We start from the raw sequence: 26,220 nt of genomic DNA, 5'->3' as shown, positions 1-26,220 counted from the left end.
TGACCACACAGATGCAACATATTAAAGCAATGAGGGTAGAGAAAGTTAACAACACCAGCCTGTTAGTGTATTAATTTATAGTTTATTAATATTAATTTATTCACTTGCTTTGGGAGCTTTGGGAATAAGAGGCTGGAGTAGTTTACTGTTTCTTTTTGTTGGCTTTAGGACTCCGGGCACTTTACCACTCCTAACCAGGGCTCAATTGCATGAGCTCTCACCCTCTAAACAAGGTATGATTGGTTTACACCTGTTTGGCATATTTGATGTACTTGTAAGTCCCTTGTTAAGGGGTATACCATATGACCTCGGCCTGTAAATTAAATGCTACAAGTGGACCTGCAGCAAGGAGAATTTATTACCACCATTCTAAACATACCAAACAGGACACAATTACTCTTTTCTGATCAGGGATTAACACTTTAAAGGGTATAAGGGGATGTTAATCTGTGAGAAGAGCAGGCCACACAGTAGTGAAAAACACACAAAATAGGCTGTTTGTCACTACCAGGATATTCAAGACATAAAGGTACATGTCCTACCTTTTACTTACACAGCACCCTGCCCATAGGGCTACCTAGGGCCTACATTAGAGGCGACCTATGTGTGATAAGAGGGGAATTTAAGGCTTGGCAAGTAGTTGTAAATGTCAAGTCGAAGTGGGAGTAAACTGTACAGACAGGCACTTCAGCGGCATGCCGAATACAGGTCTGAAAGGCTACTTCTGTGGATGGCACAACCAGTGCTGCAGGTCCACTATTACCATTTAATTTACAGGCCCTGGTTATATGGAATACCACTTTAGAAGGGAATTACAAGTAAATCAAATATGCCACACAAGTGAAAAGCAATCATACCCTATTTAGAGGGTGGAAGCACATACACTTTAGTACTGTTTAGCAGTGGTAAAGTGCACCGAATCCTAAAGCCAAATAAAGAACATCAGAAAAGTAGGAGGAGAATGGCAAAAAGTTTGGAGTAACCCTGCAAAAAGGTCAAGGTCCAACACATATGGGTGCACATTTTACTGGTGGAGAGGCCATAATGTCTATTGCACTGAAACACAAAGAAAGCACAGAATTACGCCTTCTACTGTTGGACTCACTCATTTAAGATATGCACTTATACTAGAATATTCATGGATGTCCCAGACGGTGAAACATACTCTCATAAATGGTGCAACTAAAAAGTACTTTGTGTGTGAGAAGAACAAGTTAATTACCTTCGTAACGCCTTTTCTGGTAGAGACTATATCTAGATGTGGATTCATTACCTTCTAATTTCCCAAGCGTCAGACTGGATTCGGAAGATTGTTGTGAGCAGGAATCCTGCGCGCCGTCAGGTGGCGATGATCTGCTCTGTGTGTGTCATCCACACCGGAAGTGACGTTGCAGTACTTATATAGGTGCCACCCAGGCACATCAACATAAGTTACTTTTCACAAGTTTCCACACCAGAAGCGCAGAGCCGTGTACACTGACCAATGGTGCGAATAACTGGGGCCCTAAAGGGGTTCAACCCTATCTCTAGAAATCTGTTTGCAGAGAGGGAAGAATGGGTGGGTCGGTAAGGAATCTGCAGCTAGATATAGACATGAAGAGTTACTGAAGGTAAGTAATTGTTCATCTAATAAGACACTTCTAGACGCAGATTCCTTAACTTTGAATAGATACCCAAGAAAAACCTCCCCGCAGGTGTGTCTGCAGACCAATTTCAAACCAGGAATCTTTGCTGGACCAAACAGGCAAAGTGCCCATTTCTACAGAACTCACTGTCCAGCTAGTGGTATTTGGTAAACGTGTGCAGGGATGCCAAAGTTGCTGTCTGGCAGATGTCCAGGACCGGAACTCTACATGCTAATGCGGTGATCGCAACTTTATCTCTGGTGGAATGAGCTCAAAAGCCTTCAGGAGGTTGTTTCTTGGCCAATGTGTCGCAGATTTTAATGCAAACCACAACCCACCTAGTCCACTTCCGCACCGCTCAACCTTTCTTCACACCAACATACCCTACGAAGGGTTGGGGATCCACCTGAACTCTTCTGTGCGATCAAGGTAGGGCAACAACACTTTTTGGGTCAAGGCGATGGAGTCACTACGAGGGAGCGAAAAAGGTAGGCAATGTGATTGACTGGCCTACATGAAATGGGGGTGGCAACTTTTGGCAGAAAGGAGGCCCTTGTGCTATGGTCCACTTTGTCAGAGTACAGAGAGAGAGAGAGATAGAGAGAGAGAGAGTTAAGGCAGTTTAGCTGATCAGGCCTGCAGCTCACTCACTCAGCCACCAGATGTAATTGCCAAAAGGAAGGCTGTTTTCAGTGTCAGAAGCCTGAGGGGACAATTGTGGAGAGGCTTGAGGAGAGCACACATTAAGAATGTTAAGACCTGATTGAGATCCCAGTGACATTATAAATGGTGACCTTTGAGGAACCTATGAACAATAAGAGACATGAACAAGAAGGGTTGGTCAGGCAACTGCAAGAAGGCAGAAATGGCAAAGAGATAGCCCTTCACAGTGCCCAGACCAGAGCCCTGCTGGGCTAGAGAAAGAATAAAGAGTAAGACTCCAGAAAGGGGGGGGCAGAAAAGATAATCAACATGCTACTCTGCGCACCCGCCACAAATTTCTTTCACCGGAAGGCATATACTGTCTTGGTGGAGGGACGCTTGGCTGCCAAAATAACTTGCCAGACTTCGGCAGGAAGGCTGAAAGCTGTCAACTGCTGCTGCTCAATCTCAATGCAAGAAGGCGGAGAGTGGACCAGTTCGTGTGGATAACATCCCCCTGCTGCTGTATCAGAAGATCCTCCCGAAGAGGCAGCCTGATCGGAAGATCAGTGCTCATGTTCAGAAGCTCAGGATACCAGACTCTCCCTGACCAGTCAGGAGCCACAATGATGACTTGGGCCCAGTTGTTCCTAATCTTCCTGAGAACTCTGGGCAACAGTAGTATGGGCAGAAAGGTGTACAGGAGGCCTGAACTCCACTCAAGACTGAAAATGTCTCGGAGTGAGAGCTGCCTTGAATACTCCAGCGTGCAAAACTGCTGACATTGAGCATCCTCAGCAGTGGTGAACAAACCTAACCAGGGCTTTCCCCATTGCTGAAAGAGCCCTTACACCATCTCCGGATGGAGATGCCATTCATGATCCACTAGGCATCAACAGCTGAGTTTGTCTGCCCTGGTGTTCACAGAACCAGCCTGGTGTTGAACGACCAGGGAAATGCCCTGTTGTTCCAGCCAAGTCCAGGGACACAGGGCCTCGAGACAAAAGGCCCGCAATCCCACCCCACCATTTGTTGCAGTACCAACCACTTTGCGGTGGTGTTGTTTGTGAACACCTGCACTAGCCTTTCCCTGAAGGAAGGTAGAAAGGCTTTCAATGACAGCTGGATTGCTCGGAGCTCCAGCATGTTGATGAGGAGTCCTGCTTCTGCCAGAGACCAGAGTCCTCTGATCTCCATCCCTCCCAGATGGCTGTCCCATCTCAGGAGTGACTCATCTGTCACTACTGTGAAATCTGGTTGGGGAAGCGAGAGGGGTCTGCCTCTGACCCAACTGCTGTTCATTAGCCACCACTGCAGGTATCTGCAGTTCCCTCTGAGATCTGGACTATGTCGGAGAGATTCTCCTGATGCTGCGCCCACTGGAACATCAGGTTGCGCTGCAGAGCCAGTATATGCCACTGGGCATGTGTCACCAAGCAGGATGCAGGAGGCCATGAGGACCAACAGTCTCAGAATCATTTTCACCAAAGTCCAGGATAGAGGCTGAAACATCAGTACCATAGCCTGAATATCCTGGACTCCCCTTTTGGGAGGATATGCTCAAAACTGCACCATGTCCAGAACAGATCCAATGAAAGGAAGCTTCTGAGAGGGAGTCAGGTGTGACTTCAGCACACTGATAACGAACAACAGCAAATGCAAAAGGTTTGCCCTAGTCTGGAGGTGGGAGATGACAGCCTGGGGTGAGCTCGTCTTCAACAGCCAGTCATCAAGATAGGGGAAGACTGGCACCCGTGATCTCTGCAGCTGAGCTGCAACCACTGCCATCACTGTGTGTAACACCCGATGGGCACTGGTGAGACCAAAGGGAAGCACGGTGAACTGAAATTGCTCATGGCCTACTGTAAACCGCAGGTAAAGTCTGTGGCAAGCAGCATGGGAATGAGGAAATATGTGTCCTGCAAGTCCAATGCTACCATTAAGTCTCCTGGATCCAGGGCAGACAAGACCTAAGCCAACATGAGCATTTTTAATTTCTCCTTCTTGAGGAAGAGGTTGAGGGTTTAAAGATCTACAATAGGACGAAGGCCCTTGTCTTTTTTGGGAATTAAAGAGTAGCCGGAATAGCAACCACAGCCTACATCAGGCGCTGAAATTCTATCTAGAGCTCCCTTGGCAAAGAGAGCTGAGACGTCCTCGTGGAGAAAGGACAGATGATCCACTATAAGCCGGTCGTGAGATGATGGCATCCTGCTGCCAATTGGTTCCCATGCTGGTAATGGGGCAGATTAGGAAGTCTTGGATGTTGTAACTGCTGGGGGTGGGGGGTTGGTGGTGAGGAGGGTCGGGGCGTTGGGACTGACCAGACTACTGACTACCGGACCCATGAGGCTTGTAGGTACCACGCCATCAGCCACACAGAGGGTGGGGAGTATGTGCAGCTCGGTGGCTAAGCAATTATTGACAGGGCTGGAAGCCCCTTCCGTAGCCACAAAAGTAGTGAAAGGAAGACTGGTGATGACGAGAGGCCCAAGGACCTGACCATAGCCTGAGAGCCCTTGAAGTACTCTAGTGCCAAAATTGCCTTGTCTCCGAAGAAACGGGTGCCACTGAAGGGCATGTTCATAAGGAAAGCTTAGACAATCCCCTGAAAAGCTGTCCTCAAATAGGTGTGGGGCCTAAGGGCCACCGTAGATGAAACCTCGCTTCCCAGGCCATAGAGCCTGAAAGAGTATGGCACAGGCCTCATCCGGGGCCTGTTGCATCACTTGCGCAACGGTGTCCCACAAAATGTGGGAGTAGCAGCCCAAAAGGCATGTGGTGTTCACAGACTGCAAGGCTGGCAAAAGAAAACAACTTCTTCCTCAAAGAGTCCAGGCTTTTGGATTCCCTGTCTGGGAGGGTGGTATGGAACGCGCCTTAAGGTGTTGAGGCTTGGACTACCAGGCTCTCCAGGGAAGGGTGTTGGGAGAGAAAATTTGAGTCTTCTGGGGTGAGGTGGTGGCGGCAGGAAATCACCCTAATCACAGGAGCCCGTCTGTTGGGTTTGGACCAAGTCCTCAACAGGACGGCAGTAAGAGGGTCACTGAATAAAAGTAGGAGTTCGGACGAGGAAAATCCCGGTTACAACACCTCTGTCAACATGTCAGTCTTGACTGCCACTTAGGGCAATTGAAGGTCCAGGACTCCAGCCACCTTTCGCACCACCATCACAAATGACGCTCCCTCCTATATAGCATTGGATGTGGCATCGTGCGATGCTCCTCCGGCTCCAGTCAGAGTCAGGGATCACAATGCTGATGGCGCCGCCAGTGAATGTCGACGATGCCGAGACCATGCACATCGGGGCTGGCACCGGGGAAGATCTCAGTGGTACGACCGGTGACAGTTCACATACAAGAATTGATTCATGGGAACCCACTGGAGATGAGACCAAAGCTGCTGGAGTGGAAGCAGATGGGTCCCCCTTCAGCCCCACAGGGCCTGAAGGCACGTCAGAGGGGTTGGGCCGCCCAAACATGAGGCACATGGACTCATAAAACACTTTAAGGTAGGCAGGGGTTGCTCGGACTCCCGGAAAGTCATGGAGAAGCAGATTAGACCCAGGCGTATGCTATGAGGAATCAGGCTGTGAAGGCAGATGTTCCCTTGTCTTGTCAGCTGACGGACAAGGCAAAGGCGAAAACCGCTTCAACTTCTTGCTCTTCTTCTTGTGTCTCGACTTACCCAACCGTCTCAAGGACTTAGAGTGGGACGAAGATAACTGCGGGCTCCAGGACTGGTCCCAGGACCTTCCTCTCGAATGGGACCTCAATCTGCGTGTGTTCAAAGTGTTCGGGTGCATGGCGCGGCAATCCAGGCACAGAGCTTAAATCCTGTTTTTCTAGATGATATGCCTACATACCTGGAGGAAAATCCTGAAAAATGTGCAACAAAACGTTGAAAAAAGCCAGTCAAAAATGACTGGGGGTAACACTTCTCCAGATAAGCCATGGTTGGCATGGAAAGAAATAAACTGATGTCAGTGCACCTGGGTGGTGCCTATATAGGTACTGTGACATCACATCCAGCATGCACAACGCTGACGATTCACGTGGAGCTGATTGACGTCATCTGGTGGCGCGCAGGGCTAATGCTCACAAAAATCTTCCTGATTCTTTATGAAACCTAGGAAATTCAAAGGTAAGCAATCTGCAGCTAGAAGTCTCTATCAGAGATGTTATCTTCCTGCCATGTAGGGCCTGCATGGGAGATTCACACCCTGGGTCTTAGCACTGCTGAATGAAGGCCAACAATTAAAGGGCATATCTGCAAAACCTCCGCCCCCAAATTACCAACGCACCTGCGCAAAGATTGTCTGCCAGTCCCTGTACTCCCAATCGGTATGAAACTGACTTCTGCGACTCCTGTGGCTAGAGCTCGGTGGAGAAGGGTTGCACTGCCAGGCCTGATGATATAAGTAAATAAAAATACTTCTATAAATAAAATAAGGTTACAATTCATTGACAAAAGAACACTTTAGGTGCAAAGAACTGGGTGGGTATGTGCATTTAGATTCCTTAAATACCAAATGCATTCTTTATATAAAATATAGAAATCCTTCCTGCTGCTGCTGACCAGTTCATACTTAGATGTCTAATACTGTTTCGTTAAAGGGAGAAAATGCGGAATCAACCTAAGTGTGAGTGCACAGGACAAGTGGCACACTGACAAGGATCAGAATGCCTTGGCCCAGAAGATACCGCCAAAGTGTAAGGATCACAAAGTGAACGTTGTTAGCACCACTTTTTCTAGAAAAGATGTTTGAATTTGCAACTTGGGGTGAGGGGAGATATCAAACGCCAAACCTTAAGTGTTTCAAATTTAGTGCAGACTGGATAAAGGAATCAACAGTTAGAAGCTGTTTGCAAAATAGATAATTAAAAAAAAAAAAAAAAAAAAAATTCACACGAGAATTGGCATTGGCAACTTATTAAGTCGAATAACGCTAAAAGTAAGTACACCAAATTCAACAGGCACAGACCCTTTTGATCATTTAGTGTCTTCTTGGTTGGGTTAATTTTCATCTAACTGTTTTAGAGTTATTAAGCAAAAACGTATGTGTCCAGTTACATGTGCAGGGGCTGTATATGTACGTAAATGTTTGTGGACAACAAGTAACTTCGCAAACTTCAGACAGTGATAACTTCACACATGTGGCAAGCGTAAACAGGATGCCAGGTATAACACAATCAAAAGCTTTGCAAAATAGAGTGCCAGTGTGGATGTCACACACACAACCACACACAAACAAGTATTATTAGATCGACAAAGCAAACATTTTAATGTTTCCAAATATCTACAGAAAACATCAACAAGGCACACTGCCTGTGCTTGTGTGCTACAGGACTCAAGCTGTATGTCACCGACACGGCCAAACAAAGCTGAAACCAATATAAGGATGCATGTGCTTTCGGTCAGAGGTATCCTAGTCTGGCAAATCAGCCTGAACAATTCCTACTGGGGTATCACGTCTGACTTGCATATTGCTGATCCTCTCTATAGTGATTTAGTGGGCAAAAAGGAATGAACTGGAATGCTGCCCAAGCGATTGCCAGTGGTTGAGAATTTTGCAAGCATTGCACTGATCACCTTCATCAGCACATTGGGGGTGGGGATTAAGTACAATCAACATAACATAATTTGGTAAGACGCCACAAAGTAGTAAAATATACTATTGACAAACAAGTTACTTACCCTCAGTAATGCTCTTTCTGCTGGACACTGTCAGAATGGATCTGGATATTTCAACAGTAACTGCTCCCACATGCCAGTAGATTGGACCGTACGATCCCACAATGGCCTTGCGCCACATCAGATACGACATGTTGAGTTGTATATAGGTGCTCCTACACATTGACATCAGTCCTGTATTGGGTTTTTCTGCACCATCAGATGCGGCCCAATCACGACAGATTAGATGTGATAGTGTGTTGAATGTAACTTGGGACCTTTTAACAGATAATACAGTCCATTCCAGAGAATGGGGAGGAATCTATCTGTGGTTAGGTTGAGTAGCCACAAGGAGAAGCATTACTAGACAGGAGTACCTTTCTTCTGATGGATACTTCTAATCGCAGATTCAGTACCTATTGAAAAGATACCCGAGCAGTATCTCTCAAAAGGTAAGGGCTATGAGGATTGGACTAACACCAAAAGTGCTGCAGAACTGAGTGGACAAAATGACTTTGTAGACTTGACTGTCAAGGTAGTAGTGCTTGGTAAATGTATGTAGAAGCCCAAGTAGCTGCTCGACATGTCTAGGACAAGAACACCCATCATTGTCAAGGCAGATTTGGTTCTGGTGAAATAAGATCTCAGGCCCTCAGGGGGCTCCTTCTTGGCCAGGGCATGGCATGCCACTACGCACCGGATGAGCCACCTAGATAGAGTCCATTTTTGGAAAGTCTTCATCTTGTTAGAACTGACAATACCCACAAAAAGCTGGCTGTCAACTCAGCATTCTTTTGTATGCTCAATGTAAAAACGCAGAGCACTTTTTGGATCGAGTCAGTAAAGCCTTTTCTCCTCTTTCAAGGGGTGTTGCAAGAAGGAAAAGGCAAGAAGGGAGATAAACGGACCTCTGTAAAAGGGCGATAAAACCTTTGGCTCAAAGAAAGCCTGGGTCCTCTGCGCCAGTTTTCAAGAATGAAAGTGATCCATGGAGGTTCATTGACAGCCCCTGCAGCTGACTAACATGGTGTGCTGCAGTGACTAATGTAAGACAAACAGTGGTGAAGAGCGGCTATTCATGGGATAGAATGACGCACATATCAGAAATGAATGGACCAAGTTAAAGTCCCACTGAGGCATTATGAAGGACTTTGATGGACACATGTGCATAGATGCCATCACAACATGTGATTTGAATGAGGAAGGTTGGTCAGTTAAACATACAAAAACACTTGTTTGGTAAGGGCCAAAAACACAAGCACCAAACTATGAAGGTGAGGTTTGGGTGTACTGGGACTTTAGTACTGAAGCAGAACCGAGAAAGTCAGTGCAAGGCATAATGATGAAGAGAAAAAGCGGATGGCTGCACTGTGACTGTGGGCATGGGCATTGGTGTGGAATTGGACTGGTTAGTCATTTAAGCCTGACGGACATCTTTCAGTGCTTTGTGGGTGCTACAATTTGGCTGGCATGGTGTCAGAATATTCGTTTACAGTGGCCAGCCAGATTATGTAATCTCAGGCTGTCAAACTGATCTTCAGTGTGTAGGGTTCACCTTAGAAGGAAAGCTAGCATACTGCAGTTTTGTGATGTTTGTAACCGAACCTTAATACAGTGTAGCCTGAAATCCTGCATCATTGTCCTTTTGAGACTACTCTTCATAACTCCTTTTCAACTCTGGCATGCAGGGTGCACTGCATAATAGTCAAAGATCCTCAAATTTCACAGTAATTCATTAGACTTTTTGGCTTTGTTTGTAACATGCAGCCTTGAGGTATGACCAACATGTTGTGTTTCCATTGTTAAGTGAATGATTGAAGCAGGAGTACTTATTGCCTGAGCAATCTTTGAGGGCTTAGGTTCAGGTTCACAGTTTTGGGTGAGTGATGCTCTGACTTGCACTGGAGGCACACAGGTGGAGTGGAGAGCTTGGTGGAAAAATTCTTAGAACACATTACCAATGCCTATACACCAATCTGACAACTTAATGTGCCATCTGTCCACTTGGTTTTACTGCTGATTCCTTTTAGCATGTTTTGTTCCTTCCCATTCACCTCCATTAACACTTGTCAACATGGGTGAACTCAGATGGCCAACTTGAGTGTAGATGTATGTGGGTAGGGTCTTCCATCTCCCCTCTACCATAAAAAAGTTGCCATGCGATAATCTCTCCAAAGAGAAAGCACTGCTATCCTGTTATTGCATCTGCCAATTGGATTCAGAAAGGTATCCGAGTAGAGCACTGGCCACTGACGTTGGCTCAGGATCCTTCAACACATTTATGGCTGTGCAGACGCTATTGTCATTGTAGAGCAGGTGCCCTGCCATTTCCACTGCTGCTTTCAGACCTTCACCTGCACCAGCAGCCAACGCATCTCATATCCCACTAGCAGTTCAATCCATTTGATGCATTTAACTGAAAATGAGATATAACTATAACATTATTGTATGGTATTAGATGATAGAAAAAAAAATCAGTATGGGACATGTGAAACTGGTCTATGATATTGATTCGTTTGGTATGGGCTCTTGTAGGATACTATTAGTGTTTACATGCATAAAGTAATCATTGGCTGATAAAGCTGAATTTATTAATCTAGTAGAAGCATCCACACATTTTCAGTCAGCCAGATAGTACAGAAAGCATCCTGAGTGTTCTATACACATTCGACAGAAATTATTTCCCAAACACATAAATATTTCGTAAAGTTAGTATGTTACCCTGATCTGTTCTATGATGGATCCCACATTCTCCAAGATCGAGTCTGAAGACGGTGAAGCTTCAATCACTGAGTTGCTGGTGTAGAAAATAAGCTGGACATCTTCTGCTGTCTCTTTCACCATCAAACTCAAAAGCAGAGCCAACTCCAGGATCTGTGAGGAAAAACCATTGATGCTAGTTCTTACATGGGTTAGACACAAAGGACAAGCATCAGAGTAACAAAGGGTGCTCGCACATTTTAAATGATTTGCCAAATTAAATTTCTTTGCATTCTTAAGGTCAAAAAGAGCACTCAATAATACAAGCAGCAAACGATGAAGGGGGTGGGAGGAGGATTTATAGCCAAAAGTACAAGGAAGCTGTTGTTGAGCATTTGCAAATAGACTTGTTAAGGAAGTTTAAAGCATTATTTGGTTCTAGATTTAATTTAAAAAGGACTATTTTATATACAGCTCTCATATACTGGTACTGAAGGGGATGTTTTGCTCATAGTGTCTACCCAGTTTTCACTCCTGTTGAAACATCAAAGACTCCTCTGAGTATCCAGCTCAGTCTTTCCCCTTACATTGCAATTACGTAAGGGATGAAGAAAAATGAAACACATGGAACCCTATTTACAACTGGAGTTCAAATCTTGATACAGGTGCAAACTCAAGATTGCAACTCGGACATTAATTTCACATTCTGTGTTTGATTACACAGCCTTTTCCAGTAAATGTTGGTCCAGATCATAGAAGTAAAGTGCATCACATTCAGGTTTTCACACACCAAAAGGGAGAACATACTCGTGCTTAGCACATTATTGTAAGCCCTGTGCATCGTGTTCAATGCAGATACTTCTACTTGATAAAAATGACATTTGGGGAATTATTTATAAACATGCTCTTTTTTTCCATTTGAGCATATTCTTTGTAATAATTATTAATCCACGCTTAGGAGTTATTCCTTTCATAGTTTCACAATCTCTAAAAATTACAGAATAATTTCACTACAACGATCACCTTCCTGATTTGTGATAGGTTGGCAGCATCAAATTGTTAACATTTGACGACCGAAACCGGGCAGGCTAGAGGACGGCAGAAAGATAACAAGTTTAATAGATGGAACATTTGCTGTTAACTAAAGGCCACTAGTTCCAAATCTGGCAAGGCCAATAAAGCCTCTTTCTGAGATTGGGACGCTGAGAAACACTGAACTGGTACTCAATGTTCTGACAACCTCTTGCTATCAGTGTCCAGAGAAGGCAAACACATAACAAGACTGAGTGGCACTAGAAGAGTGAGCAAATAAAAGAAAACTTGTTGACCATATTAAGTGTGTTATAATTATCCTAAATTAAATATTGCCACAGCAAGCCTTTCTCGACTTTGAAAGCATGTGAATTTATAGTGCTGACAATTATGTTGTTGAGTTTGGCCAGAAACTGAGGATGTCTTCACATAAGCCCTATGGACTACAGCTCTATCACAGAAGAATCGCTGATCTGTGGCACCAACAGGTGGGAACCACCCCTTGGCTCACAGTAGAGCTGCCTTTACAAATCCTGGACAGGTGGAATGATCTTATTGTCTTCTAGTATGGACAAACTGGCAATATGCGGTAAAAAACACAGGACTGTGCCAGAAAACCAGAATGAGCCCACTAGACAGGCAGAGATGTGGGGAGCTGGAGGAGCTTTTCAAGCTGTAAAGAACTCGCTCTGTTCTATTCGCTGCATGGAAAGCACAGGTGAGGAAAAATACATAATTAAGACTGTGAGGAAGCAAACTAGCAAACGAAGCACATACGGTTATGGGATCTGAATTTTCTTCAGGGCACTTCTCTTCACTAGGGCAGCAGAGACCTTTGGCTTTCAAACATGGCTGGAACATCGTAAAGTCTACAGAGCAAAAAATGGCAGTTCGACCCGGCAACGGGGGCAGGTTATGTTTGGCAGAAATCCGGATAGATTCATCCAGGGCATCACGGTACTTCTTCAGCACCTCCATATCATACTTCACCTCCCTGGGAGAAAATGTGGGAGAAAGTAAAAGGTTACTAAAAGATTTAATCATCAGATAACTATGACTAATACGATGCAGGCAGTAAACTGTGTGCAGGTTAAGGGACTGCCACAGGACATTGTAATACATATATTTCACACCGTGTGGCAAAATGGGGGGAACCAATCAACTAGCTAATTACAAGCATCAGAATGTGAACGCCGGGATACCTCTACGATTAATATCCGCTTTATTAAAGACAACTAATGAAGTCTACCCCAAAGGCAAGAGGAACAGGATACTGCACAACCTAGAAATGTTCTGTTGCAGTCACCCCTTTACACCTATTACTAAACTCAATGGCCCAATTCACAAAAGCATTTACAAGTAGGAGAGGTAGTAGCACAGGCATACTCTTTTAGGTACTCTTACTTGCCTTTGTGAATCAGACCGAAACATCCAGGTCTCTATTAATAAATGTTCACCCCTGGAGTAAGTAGCCCATTGGCTACTACCCTACACTACCCTAAACCCTCCTAGATTCAGTATTAAGGGATCCCCCTGACAACAGGCCTTCAGATTCGTCACCTGAGAACTGAAGGACACAAGAATAGTAGTGACTGCAAGAACTGAGGACTTCACAAACACTTGGTGCCAAACCCTGCCCAGCTGCTGGAACCTCGACAATTGCATAAATCCGACTTGTCCCAAAGCTGTGCATCCTCCCAAAGCAGTGGAGGACTGTCCAGCGCATCAACAACCACGTGGCATCTCCCTTGGAGTTGAGGAGCCATCCCCCTACATCTGCAGGCACCATCCCCATCTGACTAGGATACCATGCTGTTGGCTATCGGGCCCACTGAGAGAACAGCACGTCAGGAGGAGGTTTTTGAGGCTCTAGGATGTCAGTCCCACCTCTCTGCCGAGTTTTGAGATGCTAGACCCTCCAAGAGTTTCCCAGAACCAAACCCTGCCTAAAGGAGAACTTGCACTCGCCAAGGCTTCTTTGGGTCCAGTCCAGAGACCACCACAGTCAAAACCTACCTGTACGTCTCGGGACTTTGCGTCAAATGAGCTCCACATCCAGAGTGGCCCTCCTGTGTTGTTTTCTTTCCTCCTCAGGTTGACTGAGAACTGTGGGAGCCTGCAAAGTTAGGTGGCCAGCCAGCACCACTGCACCTGACTCCCCCACCCTGGTACATGACTTCTGCCTGCGTCCCCTTGCCTTAGGAGCCTCCAAGAGCAGAGCGCCACATTGGGTTTTACCGAAGTTGTCCCCAAGTACCCCTTGCAGACTCTGTTGTTGGACAGGCCCCTTTAAACTTTTCCAGTGGAACGCTCAAGGTTACCAATAAGACCACCACCTCTGCACCTGCACACACCATGGTATGTAAACCCAAACTGCTCATAGAACTTGGGAACTTGGCTCCCCTGCACCTAAATTCCTAAAGGAGACCCACAGACAGTTGTTTGAAAATAAACTGATGCAGCGTATGTTTCTTCCATAGGAAAACATAACCATGCTCAAGGCCCCTGCCTCAAATCTGACAGTTCTGTATTTTCCTGCTATTTCCTTGAAAATTCAATAACGCTCAAAGTACTTTCCTTATAACGTTGATCTAGGTGTCAAAATATATATATAAAAAAACAGTGTTATTTTTCCTAATTGGTCTCAGATCTTTCATTTAGTGTGTGTTTCATTTATTGACTCTGTGTTTACAACAAATGCTCATCCTCTCTAATTAGACTAAGCTGCTCGAACACAATACCACAAATAGAGCACATGGGATTACTAAAGTAAGCCCCTGTAAACCAATAAGGTGCCTGGACTATCTGCATGTTATAGCCCTACATTTGGTACACTACATAGAAAGCCAGCTTCCTACAGAAAGAAAGGGCAATGTAACTGTATAGGTTGTAGAACTGAAAACAATGAGAATATAACACCGCACCTTTAAGGGCACTCTGATCTCCTGTGTACCATCATGCTCTGCAGGTGGCAGTTTACCCAGGTCTTTATGATGCATAAAATTAACATCACAGAGTTATCTTTACTTTATCTCTTCCATCATGGAAGAGGGAGAGTTGCTTATGGTTTCAATGGAAATTCCTCTGAGAGAGAACTAGCAACAGAGGTAAGAAACCACTCCTTCTCTCTCAGAGGATCGTCACTGATAATCTTAAACACTGAATAGTTTAGCTAGATCATCCCCAAAGAAATCCGTAAGGGAATAGATAAAAATGAGTAGTATAACTTCTTAGAAAGGTTTGCCCAGCTTGGGCATCTGCCCTCATATTCAGATCAATATAATCTAGTAAAGGTGAGAACAGATGTCCAGGTTGCAGCTTTGTATATCTCAGAAATTGGGATGTTTCTAAGTAACACAGCAGTAGCTTCTTTACCTCTAGTGCAATGGGTTTGAGGTTTCCCAAATAAGGTTTAGTTTGTTTTCTGGTAACATTGGATTATGCAGGTGACAATCCATCTAGACAAGGACTGTTTCACAGTGGCAAATCTTGTTCATAAAGGACCACAGTTCACAAAAAGTTGCTTTCACTTCCTGAAGCATTTTTCCTCATCCAGATAAAACTTCAGCACCCTCCTAACACCAACATTATGGAGTGATCTCTCTGCAAGAGAAGAGAGGTTTCGGAAATAAAAGTAAGTAAGGAGACAGTCTGACATGAAAACTTGAGACTACTTTAGGGAAAAATATAGGATGGGTCCTCATCACTACGCTATTATTATGAAATATTCTGTAAATCTCATAGGAACATAGGGCCTCTAACTCAATAACTCTACGAGCAGAGGTTACAGCAATCAAGAAGGCAGCGTTCCAAGATGTGTGGAAGAGAATCCTTAAGAATGGGCTTAAAGGGAAGACTCTTAAGGTGAGTGTAATGCCATCTGTATTTAACCACCGACTCCATCTTGACCACTTACTCCATTTTGTGCTTAGCTTAGCTTTAAATGGCGTCACATTGTTGGAGCACGTATTTTTCCACGCACAGCTCGTTAATGGGTTTTTGCTTTTCTCACCAAGGTAGGGAACATAATGTGGGGGATGAAACATTGATAAGACTGTACAAGGCTGAGAATATTTATGGCAGAGAAGAGTATAGCTCGGTCTTGGAAATACACCTTGGAATCTGACCAGTGTCTGGCGTGTTTTTTTCAACACTGACCTAGTATGGCCAGTGCTTCAATTTCACAACTTCCTTGACGGGAGGAGGTTTTCAAGAACCTTCCTCTTAAGTTTGTTTAAGGTATATAAGGTGGGAAAGCTTGACACTGAGAAAGAAGGAAATCATCTTTGAGAGTGGACATATTACTCAGAGTAATCTTGCTGGGGTTGTCTCTCCTGTCTCAGCTGTCACGGGTTACACAGCTTGATGTTGGCAGACAAGGATGATGTTGCATTCGATCCCAATGGTGATGCATTTTTAATTCCTAATATCTAGCTTTACTGTGTGCATTCATAAATATACGTAATCACTGCACACATATATTAATTGTTGATGTGTTTGCATTTTCTTTGATTATTATTATTCCACTGTTGTGAATAGTTTAAGAGTTGCACGTGTGTTGTTCTATTCACATTAAATGTTCAGGTTATTCTTATTGTATATCTGAAACTTGGGAAGTGCCTTAATAAATTCATTTCTCAGAGTAAAAGAGCTGTATTCTTTGCATTCTTTAGCTTCTTTCCCTCTCAGTCTGAAACAAAGCAGGACAAATTGGCGTAGTTGGCAGTACGAGGTGGAAGGTTGAAAAGTGAAAGGTTTAAAAGTGAAAAATGTTTGGCAAGAAGTCAAAGGTGGTTTCCCAGGTTCCAAATGAGATTCCAGGGTGGGAGAAAGAACCTTATAATATTCTTGCGAATGAATGGTCTTGTGATGCTGGTTTATGGGAAAGCTGGGACGGATGTCTTAGCGAAGCTGAGCTGTCAAAAAAAATGTTTTACTCTGTTCACAGGAAGTACCTCTGGAACGAATATGTGATTTATCTATTTTAGCCAGACAGGGTAGGCTCCTGTTATCTGCTTATAGAAAAATGCACAAGAAATGTAGGCAGCTAGAACAAGAAACCCAACAATTAAAGAGGCAGCTAGTTGAAGCTAAAAATAAGGTAAACATTCTGTCTTGTCAGAATAAGTTATTACAAGATAAAGCAGATACTTATCAACCTGTAGCCGAGAAGGCAGCTGTCAGAGTTGCTCAATACAGGTATCGGAATTGGAGGGGTAAATTTAATCAAAAGAAAGCCAATTTAGATATTGCTAAAGTGGGGTTAAAGTGGGATCCCGAGATCTGGTACTCAAATATCTGGGAATCCATTGATTCTTCACATTTCACTGATGAAGAATTTAAAAAGGCAGGGGCCAGCATAAGCCAGACGAGCGGAAAGTGGTTTGCACACAGCCAACATTTAGACAAAAGATACAGGGCACTCCACAGAATCCGGCAGGAATTCAGATGCACTCCTTAGAAGATTACACCCAAGAAGACGTAAATGATATTATAGACAGATTCAAGCAGAGATCTGGGGAAACATTACTTACATGGATGGTGTGATTAATTGACAGAGGAGCCTTTCTAGTAAAGTTAGATACAGGAGACGCTCCTAAGGTTTGTACTCTTAGCGCTGACCCCATAATACAGGAGCAGTTCAAGGGTTATCAGGGTAACCAACAGATCACCCTGCTGTAGCTAGCAGTCGCTGGAGGTAACCATAAGTATCCTACAGAATCAGATTGGCTACAAAATGACACGCCCTGGTACACCTTAAGCGATTATTAGAAATGGGGTCTCTAGTTGGCAGAGGTATACACCTTTGCCCAAATAGGGACCACAATGCTAGTCAGGGTAAGTCACAACACAATCCAAATTATCGGGTGCCCACTCTCTGGTAGCTTGGCACTGAGCAGTCAGGCTTAACTTGGAAGCCAATGTGTAAAGTATTTGTGCAATAAATCATACAGTAACACAGTTAAAACATCACAAAAATACATTAGAAAAATAGATAATATTTATCTGAATAAAAATAAGGTAAAAATTACAAAGATCCAATAAGCACAAACAGAACTATCACTTTTAAAAGGTTTAAAAGAGTCTCAATCCCTAAGCGTTGTCTCTTTGTTACACACAGTACCTAGTATGCATCAAAAATAACAACGCACGGAGACGGGAGTAGATGCATGGAAAAATAGGGTGTTGCATCGAATTTTCCGACGTGGCACAGATGATGCATTGTTTCTTTCCATGCTTCTAGGGGATTGTGTTGTTTATCAGTGCACAGTCTTGGTTCCTCACTATGATGAGGGGATACTTTGTTGCCCAGGGCAATGCGTTGAAAATCCTTGATGCCCTGGAAGGACGCACAAGTGCTGCATCAATCCGGTAGGCGACGCATCACATTTTCCATCGCAAGGTAAGCACTACATCAAATTTCCAGTCGGAAAGTCAGGGCTGCTTTGTTCCGGTCGGCTGTGTGGTGATTTCTTGGTTGCAATGCAGGCTTTGCGTCGATTTTCGACGCACAAGGAGGTTCTTGAAGAGATGAAGCCTTTGTTGGCCCGAGACTTCAGAAAAAGGAGGCAAGCTCATTCCAAGCCCTTGGAGAGCACTTCTGGGGAAGGCAGAGTCCTTCCAGCAAAATCAGAGGCCAGCAGGGTAGCAGTTCTTCTCAGCAAACCAGCCCAGATAAGTCCTTTGGGCAGCCAGGCAGCTCCTGTGACAGGGTGCAGGTGTAGGTCCAGAAGTGTCTGAGTTGGTGGGGTCAGAGACCCAGTTTATATACTCAAAAATGCCTTTGAAGTTGGGGAGACTTCAAAGAGTGGTTTTGAAGTGTAAAAGTTCCCCTTTCAGCCCAGTCCTGTCCGCCAGGGCCCCCTGGGGTGCTATAAGTCCTTTGTGTGAGAGCAGGCCACTGGCCTCTGAAATCCACGTGTCAGACCCTCTGCCCTTCCAGCCCAGGAAGACCCATTCAGTATGCAGATGAATGCAGATGTGACCGAGTGTCCTGTGTTTGTGGCTGTCTGGGTGAAATGCTCAAGGGAGCTGTCAACCAGCACAGACCACATGTTGATGTGAGACAGGCTGTAAGGCACAGACCATTTTAAGTGCAGAGAAATGCTCACTTTCTAAAAGTAGCATTTCTAAAATAGTAATATTAAATCCAACCTCACAAATAAGCAGGATTTTCTATTACCATTCTGGCCATACTAAATATGATCTAGTCACCCCTTTCAGATCAGAATCTACCACTCAAAAAAAGAGGGCAGTCCTAATGCTAGTCGATGAAAGAAGCAGGTCTCACAGCAGTGGAAAACGAATTTTGTAGTTTTTCACTACCAGGACATATACAACACATATATTGGCATGCCCTGCCTTTTACCTACATAACACCCTGCCCCTATGGGTTACCTAGGGCCTAATTTAGGGGTGACATATGAAGAAAAAGGGAGTTTAAGGGTTGGCAAGTTCTTTTAAATGCCAAGTCGAAGTGGCAGTGAAACTGCACACACAGGCATTGTAATGGCAGGCCTGAGACATGGTTAAGGGGCTACTTATGTGGGTGGCACAATCAGTGCTACAGACCCCCTTGTAGCATTTAATTTACAGGCCCTGAGAACATGTAGTGCACTTTACTAGGACCTTACAAGAAAATTAAACATTCCAACTGTGAATGAACCAATGTTACCATGTTTACGGGAGAGAACATATGCACTTTAGCACTGGAAAGCAGTCCTAAAACCAGAAAAAACAGCGTCACAAAAGTGAACGGAGGCGGGCAAAAAGTTGGGGATGACTACCCTAAGGCTGTCAGGTCGAACGTGTGTCTGTAGAGACCATCAGCATTGGTGTGGTCAGTCCTCGGGCAGTGCTCCACCATAAAGTTTATTCCCTGTAGGAAGATGGACCACCTCAAGAGTTTAGGATTTTCACCCCTCATCTGCATGAGCCATCTGAGGAGCCTGTGGTCTGTCTGAACCCGGAAGTGAGCCCCAAACAAGTATGGTCTCAGCTTCTTCAGTGCTCAAACCACAGCAAATGCTTCTCTCTCAACAGCACTCCACCTCTGTTTCCGTGGTAATAGCCTGCTGCTAATAAAGGCTACTGGTTGGTCTAGCCGCTCTTCATTCAGCTGTGCTAGAACCACCCCCTTGCCATACTCGGAAGCGTCTGGCTGCACCATGAACACCTTGGAGTAGTCAGGGACCCTGAGCACGGGTTCTGTGCACACAGCTTCCTTTAGGGAGTCAAAGGCTTTCTGACAAGCCTCTGTCCAAATCACCAACCTAGGTTGCTTTTTTGAAGTTAGTTCTGTTAAGGGGGCCACCATGGTGCCATAACCCTTAACAAACCTACGGTAGTACACAGTGAGGCCTAGGAAGGCTCTCACCTCGGTGTGGGTTCTAGTTGGTTGCCAGGCCGTGATTGTCTCAATCTTGGCCTCGAGGAGCTGCTCCTTGCCACCACCTACTAGTTGTCCCAAGTACACCATGTAACTCTTCCCAATCTGGTGCTTACTGGCCTCGATTGTCAGGCCTGCCTGTTGCAGGGCCAGTGGCACCTCTTGGAGGTGGAGCAGGTGTACCTCCCAGCTGGAACTGCAGATGCCAATGACGTCTAGATAGGTGGCGCAGAATGCATCCTTACAAGCCAGGACCCCGTTAACCAACTGCTGGAAGGTAGTGGGGGCATTTTTCAAACGAAAGGGCATCACGGTGTACTGGTAATGTCCCTCAGGAGTTGAAAAAGCAGATCTCTATTGCCCCCTCTGTCAAGGTGATCTGCCAGTAACCTAATGTGAGATAAAAAATACTTAAGAATTTGGCAGCGCCTAGCCTGTCTATGAGCTCACCAGCTTGGGGAATGGGGTGAGAATCAGTTTTAGTGGCTGAATTGAGATCCCAGTAATCCACACAGAACCTAAGTTCTGGATTGACAGTGGGTGGGGCAGCATTTGATACCAGCACCACAGGGCTGGGCCAGAGACTGCTCGATTTCTCAATTACCCCTACAGCCAGCATCTTGGCAACTTCATCCTTGATACTGGCCTTCACCCTGTCTGACAACCTGTAAATTATTTTCTTTACAGGGGGACTGTCTCCCATGTCAATATCATTGACACACAAGTGTGAGTCCAGGGGTAAGGGAAAACAGGGAGGATTACTGCTCCGGTACAAGGTAGCAGTCCCCTCTCACTGGTCCAGGATAAAGGAGTCAGAGAGATTGACACCTTCCACTGACACATCACCTTCTTGGGCAGAGAGGTGGTCTGGGAGAGGTTCACTCTCTTCCTCCACACCCTCTTCTGTCACCAGAAACATGTTCACTTCAGTTCTCTCAAAATGAGGTTTCAGTCTATTCACATGGAGCACCCTTAGGGGGCTCCTAGGGGACTGAAGGTCCAACTAGTAAGTGGCCACCCCTTTATGCTCCTTTATCTCATATGGGCCACTCCAGCGGTCCTAGAGAGCTCTATGCCCTACTGGCTCCATCACCCAAACTCTGCCTCCAGGCTGAAACTCCACCAGAAGGGTCTTCTAGTCCTACCAGCGTTTCATAACCTCTTCACTGGCCTCAAGATTGCTCTTGGCCTTCTTCCAGAAGTGGTGCATCTGGTTGTGGAGGGCCAGCATGTAGCTGACCACATCCTGAGGGGGTGCCTTGGGATCTTTCGCCCACTCCTCTTTCACAATGCTTAGGGGTCCCCTGACAAGGTACCCATAGAGAAGCTCAAAGGGACTGAATCCTACAGGCACCTGGGGTACCTATTAGCAAAGAGAAGGCATGGCAAGAGGACATCTCACTTACGTCTCATAGCCTCAGGGAGGCCTGTGATCATGTCCTTCAAGGTCTCATTGAATCTCTCCACAAGACCACTGGATTGCGGATGATAGGGTGTGATGAACTTGTAGGTCCCCCAACACGCATCCCACATGGACTTCATGTATGCAGACATGAAGTTTGTGCCTCTGTCAGACACAATCTCCTTGGGGAATCCAGCACGGGTAAAGAGTCCCCATCAGAGTTGTGGTCACCACCGGTGCAGTCACCGTCCTCAGAGGGATTGCCTCTGGGTAGCAGGAGGCATGGTCCACCAAAACCAGGATAAACCTGTTATTTGGAGCAGTTTGGGGGTTAATCGGACCAATGACGTTGATGCCTACCCTTTCAAAGAGGTTGCCAACGACTGGGATCGGGGGGCCTTGGGCCTTTTCTCAGTCTTCCCACTGGCCTGGCAGGTAGGACAGGACCAAAAAGAATGCATCTGAGGCCATCCGCATTCGGGCCAATAGAAGTGGGTGGCAAGCCTGGCAAAGGTCTTGTCTTATCCTAAATGTCCTGCCAGGGGAATGTTGTGAGCCAGGCAGAGTAGGAAGGCCCAGTAACACTGGAGGACTACCAGCACACGTGCTACCCCAGCCCCGGTACCTTAGGCTCACTGTAAAGGAGATAATTTCCCCAACAGGTAAGGTGATCCCCAGAGGCTTAACCTGCTGCTTAGGCTGAGGCCTGTTCCCTCAAGCCCACAAGGGTGGGACACTCTTTCTGTGCCTTGCAGAATTCTTCCCTCTTTGGCCCACCCTCAACTTGCCAGCCAGTAAGCTCAGGTAGGTCACCCAGGGCAGCAATGTCCTCTCTAGTTGGCTCTGGGGCCTTCTCCTCAGGGATCCTGTCAACCACTGTGGGTATCTGGGACCAGTTTCCCGCATCCCTTGCCCCTCTCCTTGGCAGCTGTCTGGGCATTCTTCCTGGCTCCAGACACCCTTGACTCCTCTCCCGGGCAGCCACGGACCTTGTGGTCATGCAGACACACTCAAGCAATCCCAACATCTACAAGTGAGACCTTAGCTCTACCTCCCTCCAGGTAGTGTGCTCAAGGTCATTGCCTAACAGGCAATCTACAGGCATGGCTGGAATCACAGTTACTTTCAGAGTACCAGAGACCTCCCCCCTCACCTCCACTTATTGCTCCTCAGGAACCCCATGAGCCCTAAGTGCAACATCATATGCAGAAAACCACTTATCAATGTAATCTACCACCACATAACTTGGCACCACATCCTTGGGTATACAAACCTTATTGTTCCCAGCAGGTCCTGTATGTATGCTGCCACCATCACTGCTGGACTCAGACTGCCTAGCCTTGATATCCAGCTCTTTAATACTCAGTTCATGAGCTAGCAATAGTTTCTTTTCTGCCAATGCCCTCTCAGCCTTTCTTTCCTCTGCCTCCATTTGCAATCTGGCCAACTGTAGCCTGAATTCTCTCTCCTCTCTAATTTCCTCTGAGGTCAGGCAATGATTTGAGAAACTGCTCCCTGCAGTCTCAGGGGGCACACCTTCAAGGGTGTCCCCCCCCCCCACTACTGTTGGCAAATCCTCTGGAGAGCCATCCACTTGCTCTTCCAACTCAACATGCTGTTGTGAACGGGCTTCTGCCCAGGCCCTCAGCCCTGGGTAGGTACTTCCATCCCCTTGCAGAACCCTTTCAGCTGGCTGACCGTGTATGTCTCCAGCTTGGCTAGGTCAAACTCTTCAGCTCCTTGGGACCCAGCCAGAGACATGTTGTATAGGATTAGAATGAAAATGTCCAGTAGAAAAGTTTGCACAAAAAGAAACAACTCAGAAAAGGATCTTTGACTGTGGCTGGATAGTGTTCACGTAGCTATTGTATGGCACTGCACAAACACAGTCCTATCTCACCGCTAATCACCAATGTTAGAAATGGGGTCTCTAGTTGGCAGAGTTATACAGCCTTGTCCAAGTAGAGACCACCATCCTAGTTAGGGTAAGTCACAACACAATCAAAATTATCCTGTGCCCACCCTCTGGAAGACTGGCACTGAGCAGTCAGGTTTAACTTAGAAGCCAATGTGTAAAGTATTTGTGCAATAAATCATACAGTAACACAGTGAAAACACCACAAACATACACCACACAGGTGTACAAAAATACATAATACGTATCTGAATAAAAATAAGGTCAAAACGACAAAGCTCCAATATGCACAAGTGAAAATATCACTTTTGAAAGGTTTAAAAAAGTCTCAATCCTTAGAAATAAAGTGTTGTCTCTTTGTTACACACAGTACCTGGTATGCGTCAAAAATAATGACACACTGAGACAGCAGAGGAAGAGATGCATGGAAAAATGAGTTGTTGCTTTGAATTTTCCGATGCAGCATAGACGATGCATTGTTTCTTCCCACGCTGCAAGGGGTTTGCCTCTTTTTTCGGAGCACAGTCTTGGTTCCTCATTGCGATGCGGGGATATTTTGGCGCCCAGGGACGATGTGTTGAAGATCCTTTGTGCACTGGAAGCACAGGAGCTGCATCAATCTGATAGGCAATGCGTAACATTTTCCTTCCCAAGGTAGGCGCTGTGTCAAATTGCCAGTTGGGAAGTCGGGGCTGTGTGTTCCGGTCGGCTGTGCGGCGATTTCTCGGTCGCAATGCGGGCTTTGCGTCGATTTCTGCAGGCTTTGCGTTGATTTTCGACACACAAGGAGTTTCTTGAAGAGATGAAGTCTTTGTTGGCCATGAGATTTCAGAAACAGGAGGCAAGCTCAACCCAAGCCCTTGGAGAGCACTTTTGGGGAAGGCAGAGTCCTTCCAGAAAAGTCAGAGGCCAGCCGGGCAGCAGTCCTTCTCAGCAAAGCAGTCTAGATGAGTCCTTTGGACAGTCAGGCAGCTCCTCTGAAAGGATGCAGGTGTAGGTCCAGAAGTGTATGTGTTGGTGGGGTCAAAGACCCAATTTATAAACCCAAAATGCCTTTCAAGTGAGGGAGACTTCAAAGAGCGGTTTTGAAGTGCACAATTTCCCCTTTCAGCCCAGTCCTGTCTGCCAGGGTCCCAGTGGGGGGTTATCTGTCCTTGGTGTAGGGGCAGACCACTGGCCTTTGAAGTGCATGTGTCAGACCCTCCACCCTTCCAGCTCAGGAAGACCCATTCAGTATGCAGATGAATGCAGATGTGACTGAGTGTCCTGTGTTTGTGGCTGTCTGAATGCAATGCACAAGGGAGCCGTCCACCGGCACAGACAGGACGTTGATTGAAGACAGGCTGTAAGAGACAGATGGTTTTAAGTGCAGATAAACGCTCACTCTCTAAAAGTAGCATTTCTAAAATAGTAATATTAAATCCAACCTCACCAATAAGCAGGATTTCCGATTACTATTCTGGCCATGCTAAATATAACATGGTTACCCATTTCAGATCAGAATCTACCACTCAAAAAGTATCTGATGCTAGTCTATGAAAGGAGCAGGTCTCATAGTAATGGAAAACGAATTTGTGAGTTGTTTTTACTATGAGGACATGTAAAACACGTATGGACATGCCCTGCCTTTTACCTACATAGCACCCTGCCCTATGTTTTTTTTTAGGGCCTACCTTAGGGGTGACTTAAATGTAGAAAACGGGAAGTTGAAGGCTTGGCAAGTACTTTTAATTGCCAAGTCAAAGTGGCAGTGAAACGGCACACACAGGCATTGTAATGGGAGGCCTGAGACATGGGTAAAGGGCTACCTATGTAGGTGGCACAGTCAGTGCTGCAGGCTCACTTGCAGCATTTATTTTAAAGGCCCTGGGCACATGTAGTGCACTTTACTAGGGACTTACAAGTAAATTAAATATGCCATCGGGAATGAACCAGTGTTACCATGTTTAAGGGAGAGAGCATATGCGCACTTTGGCACTGGATGGCAGTCCTAAAAACAGAAAAAACTGTGTCAGAAAAGTGGAGAGAGGCAGGCAAAAAGTTAAGGGATGGCAATATTTTTTTTCCTGGGTGATGCTCACCGCCTGTTAGATGGACCGCTCTCTGTGTCAGTGTGAAATGAAATCATTTGCCTTGCTCCTCCGGCTTACAAGCAGGTAATAATGACTTTCTTAAATAACCAGAGCACGCAATGCATGGTGTACTGGAGGCAGTTTATGAGTTAGAAGAGCTTGGAGACTAGACAAAACCTGAGACAGCCTTGAGGTCTGAGGGTCGCATAGGTAATAAGAGTATCTAGGCAAGATATGTTTATGGCATTACTGAAGGATGGGGACAACAAGGAACAGAATGATGGGATAGATAGCAAAAGCAAGATAATAAACAAGTGAATAAGGGCCGGACGCAGCTGCAGGAGGATGGAATAGAGAGGGATAAAAAAAATTCTATATGAGGTAAAGAGGTGGAAAATTTGCACAGGGAGTGGTTAAACGCTGATAACAGGAACCTGCTCACAGATATGAAAACATATATCCAGACCTGATTTAGGGAAAAATTGATAGGTTTAAGTCAGATTAGGAAACAGGCAAGCTCCGGTATAGGGATGGGCTCGTAAAAATAACATAACCCATGTTGATTTAGAAATACACTGGAAGCACAAAAATGTTCAAAGGGTCAAAGCATTAGTAGACAACGGAGCGGAGGCCTCTTTAATTTATGGAAATCAAAAAAATCAGCACTACACCATCACAGGGTTGGGGGGGGGTGTAACCCCTGCTGTGTAGACTACTGTTCCAATGAAAATAGGAAGAACACCAAAAAGAGAATATACTCCTAGAATATA

The 26,220-nt window shown here is 45.5% G+C and overlaps 1 protein-coding gene across 3 annotated transcripts in view; it reads right to left on the bottom strand.

Annotated features, from left to right (window-relative positions):
• TEP1 (telomerase associated protein 1) overlaps positions 1–26,220 on the bottom strand; it is a 1,055,001-nt gene that overhangs the window by 791,808 nt on the left and 236,973 nt on the right. For 2 of the 3 annotated variants that reach the window (XM_069244315.1, XM_069244314.1), the window contains exons 13-15: positions 12,450–12,666; positions 10,662–10,814; positions 6,571–6,675 (exon numbers count right to left, since the gene is read on the bottom strand). In XM_069244315.1, the coding sequence (XP_069100416.1) occupies positions 6,571–6,675; positions 10,662–10,814; positions 12,450–12,666 (475 nt within the window). The remainder of the gene's footprint in view (positions 1–6,570; positions 6,676–10,661; positions 10,815–12,449; positions 12,667–26,220) is intronic. The other variant, XM_069244316.1, reaches the window with a different exon arrangement.

Source organism: Pleurodeles waltl, chromosome 7 (assembly GCF_031143425.1).
Source record: "Pleurodeles waltl isolate 20211129_DDA chromosome 7, aPleWal1.hap1.20221129, whole genome shotgun sequence".
Classification (NCBI taxonomy): Eukaryota; Metazoa; Chordata; class Amphibia; order Caudata; family Salamandridae; genus Pleurodeles; species Pleurodeles waltl.
Note: the sequence above shows the minus strand (reverse complement) of the source record. Positions and strands in the feature narration are given on the sequence as shown.